The sequence below is a fragment of the Capricornis sumatraensis genome, chromosome 10 (genome assembly GCF_032405125.1).
Source record: "Capricornis sumatraensis isolate serow.1 chromosome 10, serow.2, whole genome shotgun sequence".
In the NCBI taxonomy this organism is placed as follows: domain Eukaryota; kingdom Metazoa; phylum Chordata; class Mammalia; order Artiodactyla; family Bovidae; genus Capricornis; species Capricornis sumatraensis.
Window position 1 is genome coordinate 10,563,037 of NC_091078.1, and position 19,708 is coordinate 10,582,744.

The 19,708-nt window shown below is 55.4% G+C and overlaps 1 protein-coding gene across 2 annotated transcripts in view; it reads right to left on the reverse strand.

The window, feature by feature from the left end:
• ZMIZ1 (zinc finger MIZ-type containing 1) overlaps nucleotides 1-19,708 on the reverse strand; it is a 148,262-nt gene that overhangs the window by 86,491 nt on the left and 42,063 nt on the right. For both annotated transcript variants that reach the window (XM_068981604.1, XM_068981603.1), the window contains exons 3-4: nucleotides 16,676-16,789; nucleotides 9,087-9,192 (exon numbers count right to left, since the gene is read on the reverse strand). In XM_068981604.1, the coding sequence (XP_068837705.1) occupies nucleotides 9,087-9,192; nucleotides 16,676-16,789 (220 nt within the window). The remainder of the gene's footprint in view (nucleotides 1-9,086; nucleotides 9,193-16,675; nucleotides 16,790-19,708) is intronic.

Sequence of the window (19,708 nt, forward strand, 5' to 3'; positions counted from 1 at the left end):
CTTGCAATGCATGCCTTAAAAGTTCCATAACCACCTCGCCCACTTTCTGCCAAGTCCCTGCTCCATTTCACTCTCACACCCTTGAATCCCCTGAAATCCTTCCTCTGGGGGTGAGAAAGCTAAGCTCCATCTTAAAACCAAAGCTCTGGCTTCCTTAATCCTCTTACCTGGCTCTTTTCTCTGCAGAATTAATTGCTGCCCATGGCTTTATTAACTTCTAGGGCAGCCATGCCATCTTCAGGGCACCCTGGGGTGGGGTGGTGGAGACTGTTTTGGCAGGACCTCTGTCCCAGATGCACCTTTGGTCGGGGTGGTGGAAGGCTGGGCGGTGGTTGGAAGGTGGTGATACCTTGGTGCCTGAAGGGTGATAATACTGTGGCCCTGCCTCTCTCCAGAGACCATGTGCCTCCTTGGGGACACCAGCAGAGAAGCAGAGATAGCCACAGCTCTGGCTCCACTTACCACCTCCCTACCCCTCAGAGCCTCAGACTCCTCCTCTTTAAATGGGAATAAGCCTGCCTTGGGCTTCCCTGGTGGCTCAGATGGTTAAGAATCTGTGCCTGCAATGTGGGAGACCTGGGTTCAAGCCCTGAGTCAGGGAGATCCCCTGGAGAAGGAAATGGCAACCCATTCCAGTATTCTTGCCTGGAGAATCCCATGGACAGAGGAGCCTGGCAGGCTATAGTCCATGGGGTCGCAAAGAGTTGGACGCGACTTAGCGATGAACACTTTCACTTTTCACTTTCGAGCCTGTCTCGGGGACCTCACAGGGCTGGACGAGGAAGGCCGTGGAAAGGACTGTGTCTGTGTGTAGGATAACTGTCATTTCTCACCCTCAGAAAGGGAGCATTGATTTCAAACCCCAAGAGCAGGGACTGTGTGGGGTGCATTTATATGTGTGTGTAGCCCCCGTGCTTGGCACGGAGTGGGCCTGGCACAGGACGGCTTATCGTTCCTTGCCCTGAACATTTCTGTTGAGTATTTTTTATTTTGAGAGGCATTCCCACGCCCTTGACCTCATCATTGTTCCTGTAGCGTGAAGGTAGAGAAATGGTCTGGATGCACAAGACTGTGGAAGAAATGGATGCTGAAGGTGGGGGAGCATGGCCTGCCCAGGGGAGGCGGAGATGGAAGGTGGCCCCCAGACCCCCACGGCCTTGTTCAGGGGCTGTCTTCTTTGTCTGGAGGACCCTGAAGTGTGGACTGGGGAGGCAGCCCCCGAGACGGCTTAAGGTGATCACGGGACCAGATGAGAAAACCATTGCTACATCGGCTCTCTTCCCATTTTGGGGATGTTGCTAGTTCAGGGAGGACAGCATCACTTTCCTGAATCCCAGGCTCCATTTTTAACTGGCAGAGAGCTGGCCCAGACTCTACCATGGGGTAGGCACCTGGAGCTATACCTGGACGCAGGGTCCACTCTCTACTGTCTTTACTTGGACAGTTAGCATCTAAATATGGCCAGGGGGGCTGGTTTGCCAGATAAGGTGGCAATAGAGAGAAGAATGTTTTCTTTTCAAATTCCCATCTTGAAGTCAAAATAAGTAAGCAACCACATGAAGCATACCATCAGAGTGTGAGTGGGACTGGAACACGGCAGGGTAAGATGAGGGTGAGATGCAGGTGATATAAAGGGGGCCAGGGGCTTGTTGCTGGTGGTGTGGACGCCTCACTGCACACCCCCGGGTGACCACGGGCACTGTGGCTCTGCTGGGCATCTCCGCCAAGGCGTGTACTGGAGGGTACATCCACCCGCACCGACCCCAAGGAGACCCCAGCCCCAGTAACAGGTGCCAGATGTTGGATAAACATCCTTGTTCTGGCCTCTTAGGCTGACTGAGGGGTGCATTCTACTCCATCTCCAGGAGCTCCCCGTACCAGGTAAGGCACTTTTCCCATCACATTTTTTCAATCACATCATTCCCTTCCCCATCTCATTTCTCTGCTTCTCTACTGGTGTTTTCTGGGCTCTTCCTAAATAAATTGCTTGCACTGGAAACTTCATGGTGGGGTCTGCACCTGGGGGAACCCAGACTCAGACACACATCATATGACTGAGACACCTCCAGCAGCCTTTCCTTCCCCCATCACGTCACAGACCCCCGTCCCCATCACGTGGTCCAATCCTGAGCGTGGAGTCCCGGCTGGGGTTCTGGACTGGAGCCGTGAGGATCCAGGTAAGATAAGCAGTCCTCTCTTGAGAGCGTTTTGCATGATCTGTTGGGGTCCCAGCCCCTAGGCAGCCCTGAGGTGAGCTGATGCCCTTATCCCCCGACCCTCTCTGGACGCTCCTGGAAAACAGATTTCCAGCAGCTGTATCCTAGCACACCCCGGCTCTGTGGAGAGCCAGCAATGAGCTAATCCTGAGAAGAGAGGGAGGCAGGAAGAGTAGCCTCCCCTACAAGCAGGGGCCTGCCCCCGGGGCCCTCAGGGAACCAGAGTGAGCCGTGCTGGGGAAACTGCTGAGCCAGCCTAGAGACCAGGGTGCTCTCCCCTCCCCCCACCCCTGCCGACTCCAGCCAAACTCCAGAGAAACCCACAACCACCCCGGAGGCTTCTGCTAACAGCAGAATCCATGCTCCCTGCAGAAAATATGGGAAACAAAGTTGGGGACCTTCCCCCATCCAGATAGATTCCTGATTCCTAAGTTGACATTTTGGTATATTCCCTTCTGTTTCCTGTTTCCTGTGCCTAACCAAATGTATATTTTGTTTCTGCACCTAGTTGAGGTCTTACTGAGCATGACATCTTGTTACCTTCTAAAAAAATTAATATTATATCATAAGCATTTCCATATGTACAGTAATCATTCTTAAGGGACCTCACTTTTCAAGGCTGCAGAGTGGCCACTGAAATAGTTCCCTTTTCCCTGGGCCTTGAAGCTATTTCCAAATCTGCCCTCTCTCATTCTTCTGTGGCACTGCCCTCCTCCTCGTTCACTCCGGTCACCCCAGGGACCATCACACACCCCTCCCCCAATTCCTCAGCCTGGGAACGCTGTGTCCACAAACCCTCGGTCACGTGGGCTCCGCCACCCCCCCCCCCCCCCCCCATCCCCGGTTCTTTTTCCCCAAGAGCAGAGTGAGGCCACTGGATCCCAGGCCTCAGCCCTTGGGGAGCCGGGGAATGGGAGGGAGCCCAGGGCCACCAGCCCAGAACGACTTATCCCACCTGCTCATTCCGGGTTACTTAGAAGGGGCGCATATCCCCTGGAGGTACTACCCTCCCCTGGAGGGTTACTCAGAAGCGGGACACTGCTCCATCTGGAGGTCCTGCTTCCAGCCCTGGAATTCAGATAACTGCTCTGTCTCTTCCCTGTTAGAGCCTCAGTTTCCTCCTCTACAAAATGGGTGTGCTGATAAGAGGGCCCCGTGGCCTCTCCCACAGCAGTGACCCAACGGAAGACGAGTGATAAACAGGTTCTGTCCTTTAAACAGAGCTGACTGCAAGTCGGTTCCCAGGGGCTGGGTGATGAAATCCAGAGCCCTTTCCTGAGCAGGACCTGACCTGGAGTGCAGAGGCGGCTGAGCAGGAGGAAGGAAGCCAAGTCCCTCCCCCACAGCCCAGCTCTGCTGAGCTCAGATGTGGGGGTGGGGGCTGGTGTCCAGGAGGAAGTCTGTCCCTGGCCTTGACGAGGCGCCCAGCCTGGCGGCCTGGCATTTCAAGGGCAAGGGCCCGCCTGCCCGCTGTCTCCGGGGGCAGCCAGCAAGCGTTCACAAATCCCCTGCAATTTGCACCCACCAATCCCGCTCGCTCGCTGGGCGGCTGCAAGCCGTTTTTCACGCAGAGCTGCGCACAGCTTTGTCTTAGACAGATCTGGCAGGGTGTCCCTGAATGGGGCCATTTGTCCTCTCTGGTGCTGGTGACGGGAAGGCGGCTGCATGCTCTGGGGTGGGCAGAGGCAGAGGGGGTGGAGAGAGGCCACGGGGAAGGCGTGAAGGTACAGATAGGAGCTGGGATGCCAAGAGAGGCCAGGAATGTGACCACCACTGTGGGGATCTGAGAGTTCCACCCTCCCACCCCCACCCCATTCAGTCAGGTGGGAGCAAGAAGGAATGTCTTCAATGACAGAGGAAAATGGTTTATGACAAGCTTTCTGCTTAAAGAGTCTTGGGTGGACCTGGTGAAATGACCTGGCTGGCCTCTGAAGCCTGTGTCCCATCCCAGCTGTCCAACGGGGGTGGGACACTTGCCATTGGCCCCCTCCAGGGCTGGGGTCCGTCTCTGAGCTGCAGAAACCCCCTGGGACTGAGGGTTTTGAGGGAGGCCCAAGCTTCTCCTGAGCCTCTCCTGAGTAGATCACAGGCCATAGACCAGGAGGGGCAGGGCCGGGGCCCCACCGCATTCCTGATTCTTCCCCTCCCAGCCTGGCCAGGGGCCCAGGGCCAGCCTCAGCCCCCTCCCGCGGTCTGCTGGCCGCCCCTCTGGGGGCTGTCAGTGCACTGGAGAAACCAGACCAGGCAGATGTTTGTCGACACAGAGCAAGTGATCCACTCTGCCTGGGTCACCACCCCTGGGCCCGGGGCTCAGGCTGCAGCGCTGGGATGAGAGGGTGTGTGAGAGGACGGAGGTAAGAAACACACATGTCCACAGGGCCCAGTAGGTTTCCAAATTCAGGAAATGCTTGGGGTGTGAGACATGGAGGAAGCTCAGCACCTTCTCCAGGGGTCAGCCTCCACCCAGTCCATGGCAGGTTGGGAGACAAGGTTGCCATTCAAAGGAAGCCAGGCATTTGACTGGACCGTACAGTCTCACAAAGAGTGAATGCTGGCAACTAATATGCATTTTTAAAAACCTCCAAACAGTTGGATCTCAGCTGTCTGCAGGTCACATCCAGCCCACAGGCGGGTGACTGACAACTCCCTCCGCTTCTGCCTTCTCCAGCCCTGACCTCTCTCCAGGGCTCTCTGGTCCCTGCTCCAAATGCCTGTTGGCCGCCTCTCCCAGGATGCCCCCGGGGTATGCTGGCACCCCCAGACCTGCTGCTGTCTTCACATCTTCCACTCTGCCAGCAACCTCGTGCCTCTCACCTCTCAGGCAGGAGCCCAGGGAGGCAGGAGGGGAGTGAGGACGGGCAGTGGGCACCTGGGGCTTTTGTCTGGGCTCCACCCCCCCTTGCTGTGACCTGGGGCACGTCCCCTTTCTCTGGGCCTTGGGCTCCCCATCCCATGGGTTCTGACATTCCCTATTCTATTATTTTAACACGCCACCGGGCTGCTCAAAGGGGTCAGCTCAGGGGACTGAGTCATTCAAGGACAATGGCAGAGGGACATGGAGGGCTCTTGGGGACTTTGGACATGGCGACTGCCTGGAGCCCAGTGCCTACATAGCCAGCAGACGTGGGCCTCTCGGAGCCAGGGAGGTTGACATTTCAGCACTGCCTGCCAAATTGCTGAGAGCTGGCACGCAGCAACTTGGGGAGCAGGGTGGGCCTGCTGTGGTCAAGGAGGGGGAACAAGGGGAGGTGCAAGGCAGGTGACCTTCTGGATTGAGGCAGGGGGGCCCTTGGCCCCCAAGGACCTTCCCAAGGAGGAGGACGCTGCCCTGTGTGTGCGTGTGCGCGTGCTTCCGTGTGCGAGCACACGGGCTAAAGGCTGCACCAGAACAAAGAGCTGGGGGCTGGGTATCAGAGGGGCCCACGTGGAGACGCCTGACTTGGCGGTTTGCTGCAGTGTCTGCTCTGCGCTCACGCTCCGTCTCTGTCTCTCTCTCTCACACACACTCACACAGACATGCACGCACGCACAGCACTGCCCCCAGGCCCGAGCTCGTGTTCCAGAGCCCACACACCCAGCGCACCGCCATCTCTCCTGACAAAGCACTGCTCTGCTCCTTTGCATGAGCTCATCCCACTGGCCCTCTGGCCCCAGCCTGGCCTCCTGACAAGAGAGACAGATAGGGAGAGGGAGCTGGAGAGGGGTGGCGGAGGCAGAGAGGGGTGGGGGAGGCGGAGGGGGAGACGCGCACACACACGTTCACCACCACACATGCACGCACACACATTCACCACCACCACACACACACATACGTGCACACACACACATATCACAACACAGGGAGAAAGCCCTTGTCTCAGGAGCAGAAGGAATGTTGGAAATACCACTGAGAGACAGGCAGGGCCATGCTAGAGAGACTTGAGGGAAGCAAAGGGCTATCCCAAATGGAGGAGCTTCTCAGATCCTGGTCCAGGGGGACAGAGGCCTCCTAAATTTATGCCCCCAACCAGCTTCAGAGTCAGCTGCGATGCAGGGGGCAGAGCTTTAGGCCTGAGTTAGGAGGCCACGACTTTAAGTCCCAGCCCTATGACTTACGAGCTGTGTAACAGCAGGCAAGTCACAAGACCTCTCTGAGCTTCAGATTCCTCCTCTGTAAATGTAGACAATACCCAGTATCTCATAGAGGTGGGCACTGAAGCAAAATAAGGGAAAGCCCCCAGAATGTACTGGCAGGGTGGTGAGAGGCCGTTGAGGGAGGGGCAACACGGTGGCCTCGGGAGCAGCTGGGGTTTCTGGAGCAGCCCATCCTCCTAGTTTTCTTCCCAAACCCTGTCTCTGTTTTGCTTCTGCACGTCCCCTGGAGTCATCCCTTTGTCTCCACTCTACTCCGCAGGAGGTGGGACCTTCCTGGCCCAGCCACCATCATCTGCACCCTGACACCCCAGCAATCTGCCATCTGGCTCCTTCCATCCACACCAGCCTCCCCTGTGCAATCTGTTCTTTGAAAAGCTGGAGCCATCTTTGCAAAATGAAAATGTAGCCATGTTCGCTTTAGTCTTAGGACAACCCCCAGACAGGCCCTGTGTGTTTAACTGCCTCTGACTTCTGCCCCTGGGCTGTGCAACCACTGGCCTCCTTTCAGTTCTGCCGAAAAGCCATGCTGGCTTCTACTGCAGGGCCTTTGCATAAGCCTGGTTGCTCCCTTTGCCTGGGTAATTCTTACTCCTTTTCTTCACCTGCTCAACTCTGACTTGACCTTCAGGTCCCGGGAGGACTTCCCTACTTCCAAATTGTCTCATAGCATCCCCGAGACATTCCTTCATGGCACTTATCACAGCTTGAATTTACACGCACGCACACACACACAGAGCTATGATTTTTTTGCACGTCTTTTTTTCTTTTTAATTGAAGTTTTGGGCTTCCCTGGTAGCTCAGTTGGTAAAGAGGGGGTCGGGAAGATCCCCTGGAGAAGGGATAGGCTACACACTACAGTATTCTTGGGCTTCCCTGGTGGTTCAGACAGTAAAGAATCCTCCTGCAATGTGGGAGACCTGGGTTCGATCCCTGGGTTGGGGAGATCCTCTGGAGGAGGGCATGGCAACTCACTCCAGTATTCTTGCCTGGAGACTCCCCATGGACAGAGAAGCCTGGTGGGCTACAGTCCATGGGGTCGCAAAGAATAGGACATGACTGAGCAACTAAGCACAGCACACAGCTGATTTACAATGCAGTGTTAGTTTCTAGTGTACAGCAAACAGCCGTGATTATCTGATCCCATGGTTTTCTCTCCCTCTAGACCAGGCATCAGGAAACCCTGCTGTCACCTACTTTTATAAATAAGATTTTCTTGGAACTAGCCACACTTATTTGTTTACATATTGTCTACAGTTGCTTTTGTGCTCTGCCTGCAAGGCCTAAACTATTTAAGAGCTGGTCCTTCACAGAGAAAGTTTGCTGATCTCTGCTCTGGACAGTACGTTTCCCTAGCAGAGACCACATCTGTTTTCCTCCTCGGCACAACCCAGCCCCAGTCAGGCGCCTGCAAAGAGCCAGTGCTCAAGAGCAATACGGATGTATATGCTTCTTGGATAAGTAGCAATTTTTCCCCTGTCAAAATTGTATTGACTTAAGTTATTATTAAAATTGCAGATTTCATCAGGAACAGACGTCACTCATGAGATTCCAAGACTGTTGTCTGGCAAACAGTTCAATACACTAGTGACATTCCCAACACAGGCTGGCGCGTCAGGGATCGCAGAGCAGCTATTGGCTAACGAGACCTTCACCACCTCTTGTAAGTGACCTGCCATCCACGTGCATGGACCATCACAAACACAGAGTAAAGCACAAACCCTTGTTCAAGTGACTGTGGGCTGTGCAGACTGATGAAAACCTATCATGAAATGTCCTTTAAACATTTGCATTACGCTGTTTCTACAAATACTCCAAAGAACTGTTGGACGAATTCAGAGAAAACGTCTGTTTTATTGTTATACAGAGGAAATAACTGACTTTTGTTCTTTTTCGGTGAATTGTTCAGACTCTATAAAGAGTGTTAACCACATCTAGACACTGCTCGGCACTGACCCCAGCACGGTAGGTCGTGTTGTCACTCCTGCCTTCCCGAGGAGATAAACTGAGGCTCAGAGGTCACATGCTGAGCAAGTGACAAGGCTGGGAGGTCCAGGTCTGTTCGAATAAAAGCTTACGCAGCATCCCCTGCTTTTAAGCGAGGTAATGAAGATGGAGGGGCAGGTAAAGCTGCATCCTTGGTGTGCTTAAAGCCCTTGCAGAGAGAATGCTGCCAGGCACCTTCTGTGGCCTCTGTTTACTAAGCGGTCAGAGGTCCCACGTGATGATGGAGTGGTAATGGAGAATACTACACAGAACAAACTTTTAGGGCCCTGAAAGTACTGATTCAATAAAAAATTCTGAATGAATACAGCAGAGCCTCAGAGTCAAGGGTGCTGACTCTGGAGTATAGGCCTGGATTTAAATCTCAGCTCTGCCACTTCCTAGCTGTGTGACCTGGGAAATCTCTCCAGCTTCTCTGAGCCTCAGTTTGCTAGACTGTAAAATGGGGATGATCATAGGACTAACACCAAAGGGTCACTGTGGTGATGGAATAAGATGATAAGCATCATCCTTTAGCCCGTTGAAGGGGGGTGTGGTGTGCCCTGGACCCCTTCTGGCCCTGAGATGAGGGAGAGGCCCTACCTGTGGGCCAGGTGAGCTGCTGCTGCTTGGAGGCTCACACCACACCTGAACAAACCGAGGCACCAGCCAACAGGGGTGGTGATAGCCCTGGGTTCGAGTCCACTGCCCAGCCTACCTCCCGATGACACCGTGGAGCCCCCAGCCGTCACCTACCGGCAGACTTCGGAGTGAACTTGTCTCGGTTCGCGGCACACACAGCAAGCAGTCGGTAGCCAAGGTCCAGGTCGAATCCTTGCTGAGCTGCCACCCGACTGACCACCTGCCAGCAAGATGGGGAAGAAGGGTGGGGTGAGTCACTGTCCATGCCAGGCCTCTGAACCCAGAGTGATGGATGCACCCTTTCACAGGTGAGGCGGGAAGACGAAGGCAGGTCCTCAACATTAGGCAGAACTGGGACTCAAAGTGTCCTGTTCAGTCGCTCAGCAAACACTGATAAGCACCTCTCCCATGCCAGGCCCTGGGATCCCAGGCTTTGCCCTCGAGGTGGGCCTGACCCTGAAGCCCAGGACCTGCTCTTTCAAGGGCCCAAATTTGGCCTCATTCTGGGAGTTGGCAGGCGATGCTGCGCCACCATGATTGGCATGGCCCACGGCCAGGCTCCATCGCCCCAAATCTCCAACCCCCAGGAAGTCTCCCATGCCTGCCCCACCTCCCCCATCCCTCACTAAGCCCCAGCGCCGACCACCGCAGGGTACTCGCCACTCTCGCTACTGCAAGAAGAGACCCCGCCCAGCAGCATCACCCTCTCCCGGTCAGCCTACATCTGGAGAGAGGCACAGAATAGGACTCACCACCTCCCTGGAGCTCCAACTTGGAGCTGCCCAAACGGACTACTAGGAATACCCCAGAGTCACGCCTGGTGATCGCCAGCTCCGTGCCAAGCGCCCTGCAGCGTCTCGGACCCTAGTCCCCAAACTGCAGGGCCGTCACACTCAGCCTGGGGTCCATCGCCAGCGCCAAGCGCTGGCCCCCCGCCAGGGGAGGCACCTGCGAAAGCACATCTCAGGTGGGACAGGGAGGTCCCACCTGTCTCCCCATGAACCTCGGAAGCATGTGCTGGAATGGGGAGAGGCAAGGGGCTGGGAGGCCGGTCAGTCCCGGCGGGGGTCCCTCCAGTGAGGGACAGGGTGCTCTGGATGGCTCACGAATGGCTCCGCAGGCTCACACCTGCCCACTCCCAGGTGCCCACCAGCCAGATCAACTCCCTCCTGCCCGCCTTCCTCATTAACAGCAGCCGAATTAGGTTTCCTTATTAAGAAGGAAGGACCTTGGAAAATGGAGTCATTTTAGGAAGCAGCTGGGGTGGCTATGGCTGACTGGGAAAGGAGGGCTCCCAGATGGGGGGCTCACTCTGCCGAGAAAGGGAAGGCTCTATCACTGAGCCCCTAGAGACCACTGCTCCAGAGGCGTTTCGAGGCCCTCCGAGGGTCTAGGCTGCAATGGAGTCTGGCCCTGCCCCGGCAGCCATTAGAAGAGAGCCCCATTATAGGTTTTAAGGGCTTTTCCGGTAGCTCAGCTGGTCAAGAATCTACCTGCAATGAAGGAGATCCCGGTTCGATTCCTGGGTCAGGAAGTCCCCTGGAGAAGGGATAGGCTACCCACTCCAGTATTCTTGGGCTTCCCTGGTGGCTCAGACGGTTAAGAATCTGCCTATAATATGGGAGATCTGGGTTTGATTCCTGGGTTAGGAAGGTCCCCTGGAGAAGGGGACGGCTACTCACTCCAGTATTCTTGCCTGGAGAATCCCATGGACAGAGGAGCCTGGTGGGCTACAGTCCACGGGGTCACAAAGAGTCGGACCCGACTGAGCGACTTCACTTCATTTCATAGGCTTTCTATTTCAGGGGTTCATCGCAAGAACCCTAGAGCTACAAAGTGTGGGAAAACCACTTTTCTTTGCCAACCCTCTCATTTAAAAACTGTGGACACTTGAGGCCCAGAGAGAGTGTCCTTGGTGCACCAGGAAGGAGCCAGTGGATCCCTCCTTCCAGGGCCAGCATGATCCCCTGACCCTGCCTCCCTGCCTCCATCTCCAGGGAGCTCTCTGTGCAGGGAGGAAAAAGGACTTTCTCAGGTTCAAATGTTTGCTCAGCTTCTCTGCTGCACACAGAGCCCCTGGCGCAGGAATCTTCTGCCTCCCCAGGCCTCTTTCCCACGGGATCTATCTGCCCCTGCACTGCGGTTCTTATGCAACTCCACCCAGCCCCCCACCCCCATCTGCCACTCACACACCACGTTCCAGAGTCTCCGAGCCACCTCAGGGCCAGCTATTCCTCACTGTTAGTCTCACTGTGCAGGCAGAAAAAATAGGGCCCCTAATCCTTTTTTTTTGAAATATATATATATATATAATTGTTTTTTTTTTTTTTTTTGATATGGACCATCCTGTAACCCCTGAACTGGAAGGTGAAGTCCTTTTTATAAAATAATCAATTAATAAATTGAATCTTGGTTGTGCTGGGTCTTCGATGCTGCATGGGCTTTCTCCAGTTGTGGTGGGCGGGGGCTCCCCTCTGGCTGTGGTGCGCAGGCTTCTCATTGCGGTGGTTTCTCTTGTTGTGGAGCACGGGCTCTAGGCTCATGGGGTTCAACAACTGCAGCATGGGGGTCAGGTAGTTGTGGCGCCCTGGCATGCAGGATCCTTCTGGACCAGGGATCGAACCTGTGTCCTCTGCAACTGGCAGACAGATTCTTAACCACTGGACCACAGGGGAGTCCCTGGAAGGTGAAGTCTTACTGGACTGCCAGGGAAGGCCCCAAGACCACTAATTCTCTCTGGCCTGCTGAGTATTCCAGTTCTGGAGACAGACACTGTAGCGTAGGGAGAAGGGTCACTGCAGCTCAGATGTTGACGACAGAGCCCTCATTGGTGGGCCAGCCTTGGGGTGGGTGCGAGTGAGCCCAGGCAGTTTGTTTGGACTAGTGCCTCAGGAAGGCTGCTGCTTGCGGGCTATGCTGACACCCTGGTGCAATGAGAATGCTGGCCTCCATGAACGAGGGCTAAGTAAATGCTTTGTAGGCAGTGAGGTGCCAAATTCTCACAATAGTTCTATGGGGTGGTATGACTGTCTCTGTTTTACAGATGAGGAGTCTGAGGGTGAGACAGCTAGGATGCTATGCCAGGCAATCAGGCTGCAAAGCCTGGGTTCTTCCCACAAGAGGACTTCTTTTTCAACCCACAAAGGGTTAAGGCCATAACTCCCCATCTGCATTGAGAACCTTCAGGCTCTGGGTTGAGGGCAGAAAGGCAAAGGTCCCTCTGTTTGGCCAATACTGGCTGATCCTGTTGCTCTGGTTCCAAAAAGAGAAACTAGCTAGATTGAGCAAGAGGGGCCTGGTATTGGTTCTAAGGGCTCCCCTGCAGGCCTGGAAGGCTCTGTCAGTAAGTTCCCCAAGCCCAGTAATCAGAAGGGTTATTGGCTCCAACAATTTCCTTTAATCAAGACACAGAGAGGGCAGGGCCTGGTTGAAGGTCACACAGCGCAAGTGTGGCAGAGCAGGCTAAGCTGGACCCTGCGATCCTAGAATACTTGGTGCAGCCCCTGTCTTCCCTGGCCCAGCCTAAGGACCCCCTGAAGTCCCGTGAGAAGGGTCTGATTGTCAGTGGTAGGGAGAGTGGGCTCAGCTGAGTGGTCTCCTGTGGTGTTTCAGAGATGCCTGCTCCCACCGCACCAGTGTGAAGACCCCTCTGTGAAGAGCCTGTGGTGTGCGGCCGCGGCACCGCTGCCCTCTGCTGGCTGCCTCGGTCCGGTCAGCTTGGCCCAGCCTATGCGGTGCTTCTAAGGCTGACTGGTGTGACCTGGCTGGCTGAGACCTAGACCTTGGCGTGCTACAGGTCAGGCAGTCCAGTCCCTCAGGCCACAGAGCAGGAAAATTGAAGCCCAGAGGCGAGAGAACAGGCATGATCAAAGTCATATGGCAGTTACATTAGTCCTGCCATAAAGGACTGCGTTGCCTTTGAAAGCAGCAAGTCTCCTGGCTGTAAAACAGGACAGATTGTCTAGGAGATGCTAAAGAAGGGGTTCCTGCTCCCAGCTGGTGGCTGGGTTCTGTCATCCTATGAGGCAGTCACGGAAACTGGCCTGTGCTCCGATCCTGCTCCATCCTATGCTAAGCAACCAAAGGCACGTGACTTAACCTCTCTGGGCCTCAGTTTCCTCATCTGTGGAATGGGTACAAAATCTCCTCTTTGCAAGGATGACAGCCAGGACCAGGCACACGCTCAGTGAAGGCTGTCTGTGAACGTGCACCCACGATCTCAGCTGTGAACACTTTGAGGCTGTGGGGACTCCCTCCCTGGAGGGATGGCAAGGGCCCTGCTGCTGTGCTCACGGGTTTTTGGTTTCTCTTTCCTGTCTCCTCTCATGCCTGTCTCCCTTCTCCTGTGTCCTGGCTGCCTCAGCCTTCTGTCTGTCCTCGAGCAGATCAAGCACATTGCCCCACAGGGGAGGAAAGAGAAGCAGGTCCAGAGAGGTCTGACTTTGAGAGGGACTCCCAGAGAGGACAGTCAGCCCTGCCGCTAAGGGGAGGGCCCGGGAAGGAGCTGGTCCAGAAGAGGAAGTGGTACCTGGGCTGACGTCCCTTGGGAGAGGTTGTAGGTCTGCATCCTGGGGTCAGAGGGCATGAGAGGGAGGGTGGGGTAGGGGACTGCCAGCAGCCCAAGGCTCTTCAACCCAGGGCCCTGCCCTGGTATGGCAAAAATGTGTCCAGTTATTGCCTGAGGCGAAGTGGTTTTTAATTTATATCCTCCAAGTAAGCTGAATCCAGAGGAAATTGTTTCCAGAGGCCACCGAGAGGGTGAGGGCAACCTGGAGGGCTCAGCTAGCCCTTGGGATGGGAAGGGGCGTGAGTGTGTCTGTGTGTGTGTGTGGGGGAACCCTGCCTAGACCCCTTGGGATCGCTCACCTGTCCCATCCCACCTCTCTCCCGGGGCACAGCTGGGTTGAGGACGCTCAAGGGATAGGAGGGCTGCCGGCAGGGCCCGGGGCTCTTGCGGGGGCAGCGGTCCCACCCTGGGACTGTAGCAAGCTGCTCCCCCAAATTCTGTTGCCTTGTTTGTAAAACAGGGGGTGATAAACCCTTCCCTGCCCTCTTGCAGGGTCTTCACAAGGGTGCAAGGAGATGATAACAGGGAGATACGTGGGCACTGAGGGTGTCTTCTATAAACCACTCCCCGCGCCCCCTGCCAGCCTTTCCTGCTGCAGGATTTATAGTGCTCCAAGCAACAGTCACACTCAGGTCCCCACCGCTGTGGCCAGTGGTCTGAGTCCCCTTTCTGGCTGAGCAGGTTGGGAATGGGGTGGGGCTCAGAGCTGGCCATTCACCCAAGTGTGTGCCTTCATCCGGGGGCACAGCCGGCCCTGGGCTTTTGTCTACACAGTTTCCTGTGCCTGGGAAGCCATGGCCTCATCCCCCTTCAATCAGATCCTACAGTTTTCCCTGGGCTTCCTCCTCCACAAAGACCTCCATAATCCCTCCATCCTACCCTCCAGGGATGCTCCCCTGCAGAGCTCCTGTCCTCACATAAATTATATCCCACCACTCACCTGCTGAAGACCCCCAAGGGCTCCCCACTGCCCTCCCCATCACATCCAGACTCTTCTCAGTCTGCAGCCTCGGGGTCAGCTGGTTTCCGCCCCCCTCTGACCTCTCTTGTACCCCTCTCCCATGCCTGTGATCCTGTCACCTGAGACTGTCATCAAGCCTCAAGGCCTTCGCACTCCCGTTCCCTCTGCTTGGACAAGCCTTCCCTCCCGTCTTCCCAGGCAGACTCCTTTTTGCTCTTTGGGTTGCATTGCCTCAAGACACTTTCTGATCACCATCCTGCTCCCTCTTACAGGGAGCTGGGGGTACATCCTTAACTTACTCCTTCATGGGCCTTAGTGTCAGCCTCTCCCACAGAAAGCTAAGCTGCTTGCGAGAGGCCCACACTGCTCACTGCACGCCCCTCCAGGGCTGAGTGTGGACTTGGTGAATATTTGCTGAATGAATAGATAAATGACAGGGCCAGGGTGGGGCCAGTTACTGGTCATTTCATGCCCGCCTGTCCAGCCACCTGGCCGAGGCCATCACTGGCTTCAGCCTTAGGTCCCTGCATTCTCGCAAGGTCAAGCTCAGGGCAGGGCAGGCCTACCCCCTCCCTTCCTCATGACTACCAGCAGCTGGGAGTAACATCTGGCCCTGCCCTTGGGGCTTAGCCTGAGCCAGGATCCCACAAAGAGGATTAAGGGAGCTGGGTGAGGGAGGGGCAGCCCAGGGGCTGGAGGATGAGGAAGGCTGGGAAGTGCAGGCGGTTTGGCCCAGTGGCCCCGAGGGAGCCAGATGGTGTCAGCTTCTGACAAATGCAGAAACCTTGGGAAGGTCTCGGTTGCATCCCTGCTTGGCATCCCTAAAAGCCAGGAATATCCCCTCTAGAGATGGACGGGTTCCGACCTGAATCCCAGGTCCACTTCTAACTGGCTGTGTGAACCTGGGAAGGTACCCCCCACTTCTCAGCTCCCTCCTCTATACAGTGAGGATGAAGGCAGGACCAGTCTGCTCTGAGGAGCTGGGGAGAAGGCACATCCCGGGGCCAAGCTCAGTGTCGGGCACGGAGGAGGGGCTCTGCAGGGACGGCCTTTCGCTTCTCTCCTGTCTGGAGGTTTTTTCAGAAAACGTGGTGGCCTTGGGTTGCACCCACTGTTCCTGCCTGACGAGGCGTACATCTTGGCCCTTCCTCCCCAAGCGCTGGGGTAGCCGGGCTCCCCGGCAATCTGTTTACCTACATTCCCTTCAAAGCTGACTCTGGACGGTCTGAACAGCTGTCCCCACTGGCCGCAGAGGTGCCCTCACATATATGGATACAGGCCACATGGCTGGGGACAATCATAAGCTTTGAGCTCCTTCCACGTGGCTGTCAGCCAGCAGGCTCCTAAGCTTGGCAAATCAAACCGCTAGCTCTGGGCCTGGCCTCTGCCCAGCTTGGATCCTAGACCCTTACCAGGATGAGTTAATTTCAGTTTCCTGGATTCTGCCGCACATCTGGGCACTGGCATGCTCTGGTCCATGTGCTTAGGACATTCTTGCTATCCTCAGGTGCTTGTGCAGGTTATCAGACTCCTACAGACGTATCAGTGGCGCTTTTCCTGTTTTCTGCAACCTGCCCCACCACCAAGATGGGTAACACTTCCCTTCTCCGAGTTCCCTCCACCTTATCATGATCTCCTCAGCTGTCTCTTCCCACAGCTATCTCCGCATTGAAGAGGGAATCAGGCTTGGCAAGGTGTTTCCCATCTTCGGTTTCCCAGGACTTAGCAGAGGGGATTGTGCATGGTAAGTGGGAGATAAATCAGTGTTTATTTGGATAGATGGATGGATGTAATAGAAGCTCAATAAATGCTTATGTGAATGAATAGATGATTGGGCGACTGTAAAAAGAGCTTAACAGATGTTTACCGAAGTGAATGAATGAATGGGTAAAAAGAGGGTTGAAAACCTTCAAGAGTCTCTCTGCTTTATGTATGATGGAACATTTACTCTCATAAGTTTGGAACTCTTCAAAGTAGGATCGTGTCTTTCTCATCAAGTGTAAAGAATGCACATAACCCTGAGAAATGTGTCTCTCCATCAGACTAGATTTCCTGCAGGCGTATGCCTGTCAGGGGTACATATAGACGGGTCTTCCCCTCCAGCCACAGCCCAGCACATGAGTCCCCAGCCATCCTCCCTGGGTGCAGGCACAGGCCCAGAGGACGCAGACTCACCGTCAAACAACCCATCAGGCTCTGCTCAAAGGGCCGCTGGAAGGCTCGCGGGTCTCCACACCAGTCCAGCAACTCCGTGGCAGCATTGTGGAAGTTGGCGGGGTTCTGTAAGTGCTGTGGGAGAGAGAGAGGAGGCAGTGTGAGGCTCCAGAAGAGAGGCCAGTGCAGTGGGAGGGAGTCCGGGGCAGCAAAGACCCCAGGTTTCCCTGGGGAGGAGACCCACAGAATGGGGCAGGCCAGGATTAATGAGTTCTCTTAAACTCCTCATTCACTTTCCCCCTGAATCTCCACTCCAGCCTACTTTCTGATGGGATGTGAATTGTGGCCCCATTGCAAAGATGGAAAAACTGAGGTCTAGAAAAGGGCAATGACGTTAGATATTAAAATGTTTTCTGAAAAAAAAAAAAATGTTTTCTGGATGCTGGCAGCAGGGGTTAGGAAGCCCTGTAGGGTTCAAGAGGGTGGTGTGTGGCTCCCATCCTTGAAGCTGGTTCTCCCTGAGTCAGGACAGACTGGCCCTGGAGATTCCTTATTGATGACCACCCCCCCAGCCCCACCCCCTGCCTCACAAACCACCACCATCACCACAGCCCAGGTCTGCATGCCACCTGCTCTGGCTCCAGCAAGCCCTGCTGGAGCCAAATAGCAGAAGCAGGGGGCAGAGAAAGAGGCCTCCAGGCCACACTCAGCTGGGAAGGCACACTCAAGCACAACGCGCCCAGGTGATTGTCACTTCGTGATGAGGTGCCTGTGGCTCGGCCATTCCTGTTCCCCACACCCAGGATTCCTGGGCTCAGGGATGCTGGCGTCACTGGGAGGGGACCCTGCCCGAGCTCAGGCCCCACCCAGTTATGGGGTCTAAGTCAACAGAGGCTGAATTCTGGTGCCAAGGCTTCTAGATTCTGCTTCAGAGCCAGGCCATGGGGCTGAAGCGGGGGAGGGGGCTGCTGCGGCTATTCCTTCCTTCTTTAACACTTATCCGAGTCTTCCTAGGCCAGGCTGAGTTAGGCATTGAGTCCAGGGTCATGGAGCATGTTGGGGCAGAGTTGGGACTTCAGGGCTGAATGTGACTCCCTGTGAGGTCTCCAGCAGGACAGGCAGAAGGTGTCCACAGGGGCTGGAGTAGAAACCAGCTGCAAAAGGGATCCCCATGTCCTTGGTGCTGGGAGAGACTGGGAGCAGCAGCTGCCCTCGGACCAGTGACTCGCTCCCACCCTGCAGTGAAGTTCTGCCTTGGAGCCAAGGCCGGGAGGGGTCTTAGGAGCTGCCAGGTCCCAGAACTGCATGGTGAGCATGATGTGCTGGGGGAGCCCCTCTGGAGCTGGGGCCCTGGAGTCACACCGTCTTCACCCACAACTACCTACCGACCTAGGGCATCCCCTCCCCTCTTGGAGCCTCAGTCACCCTACCTGTAAAATGGGGATGGCAGATCATGGCTTAGTGGTGGGGATTTTCATTTCCTTTAGAGTTCCATGATTGTTATTACAGTGTGGTTTACAAAAGACCAGATTTAAAAATGGATGGAGGAAAGAGAAACACATCAGAGTATTCTCCCTCCGTGGGAGCGAAGGGACAGGGAGAGGTGAAGGGGAGAAAGAGGGCAGGTGTGCAAGCCCTCTGTCACAGGGCCGTGGTGAAGATTAAACAAGAGGAGGCTTACACGGCCCCTGGCAGAGCGCCTGGCACGTGGGGCTGCCCTTGGCCCTGACTCTGTCTTCCAAAGGCTCCTCTGGAGGCGCAGCTGCACTCGGCACCTCCTGCCCTGGCTACGCATACACACACATGCTCGCACACACACACACACACACACACACACGGCTCTTTCTGGAGACAGAGCTCATTGCATATGAAGATAGGAGGATGTCCATGGCTAGAAGCAGACCCTCTGAGCAGGCAGCAGTAGGCCCTCTGACTCCTGTGTCCTCTCTAAAACCTGCCCCCTCCAAGGCCATGGGCAGCATCTGGTCTCCGCGTGGAAAGCCATGCAAATCGGTTAATCCCCTGCCCAGCAGCCTCCCTCTGCTAACCAAGTTATTCCGTTTATTTACGTGATGTCACACCCAATTAGCAGGGTCAGCAACCACCGCATGGTGCTCTCAGAGTCGCCCACCCACAGCATCCCATCTTTGACATCCCTTTTTGGGGCTTTAGGCTTGCAAGGGGTCTCCAAGACCAGTCTCATGGGTCCAGTTTTGCTTTGGCCCCAAGCAACCAGCCTTCCATATCTGGTCAGCCCACCTCTGAGCTTCTCCACTCTCACCCTAGCCAGCTCATGAGGTCTTTGGTTTGGGCTATGGGAGGTGACTCGTGGGTGCAACTCATTGGTACAAAAGACCTCAGGCATCCCATTTGGTAGCTACTGCCCAGTGGCTGTGTGGCCTTGGCCAAACCTCCACCCACTCTGTGCTTCTGTCGTCCATTTAGAGACTCTGAGGTGGCCAAGGGATGCAGTGAAATGAAGAGGACCCCATCTCAGCCACTGAGCCTCATAGCCCTGGATGTATTCTTGAGATTCAGATCTCTCTTCTGCAAAATGGGGTGGGGACAGCATGCAGGGCTGTGCAAGGCGTAGAAACAACATCAGTAACGGCATTCCCATTACAGAGCAGGTGTCAGGCAAGACTGCTATTGCTTGGTACACTAGGACCTCTCTATGGCTTCTCGTTTCTCCTACAAGCTCCCCCAGAAAAGAGTTAGTGCCCCCTTCATCTCCAGAACCCCCCAAACTGGCATGAGGCCAGGCCCATGCAGAAATGGTTTGTGAGCAGTTAGCTGTCCAAGGCATGCTATGTGTCCAGAGCAGACCAGCAATCGGGTAGCTTCAGACTAGGTCCCCAGTGGTACCTGGAGGGGCCAGGACTGGGTGGGGTGAGCTTGGCCACCGTTTCATGATCTGGGGGTGGGAGTACAGATGTGAATCACACACAGAGTCCTCCCTGGCTGTGGCTGTTACTGGATACTAATACCCACCCCCGACACACACCAGGAATCCAGGTCATCTCTGTAATTCCTCAGAAGACCTTCCTGGGCTAT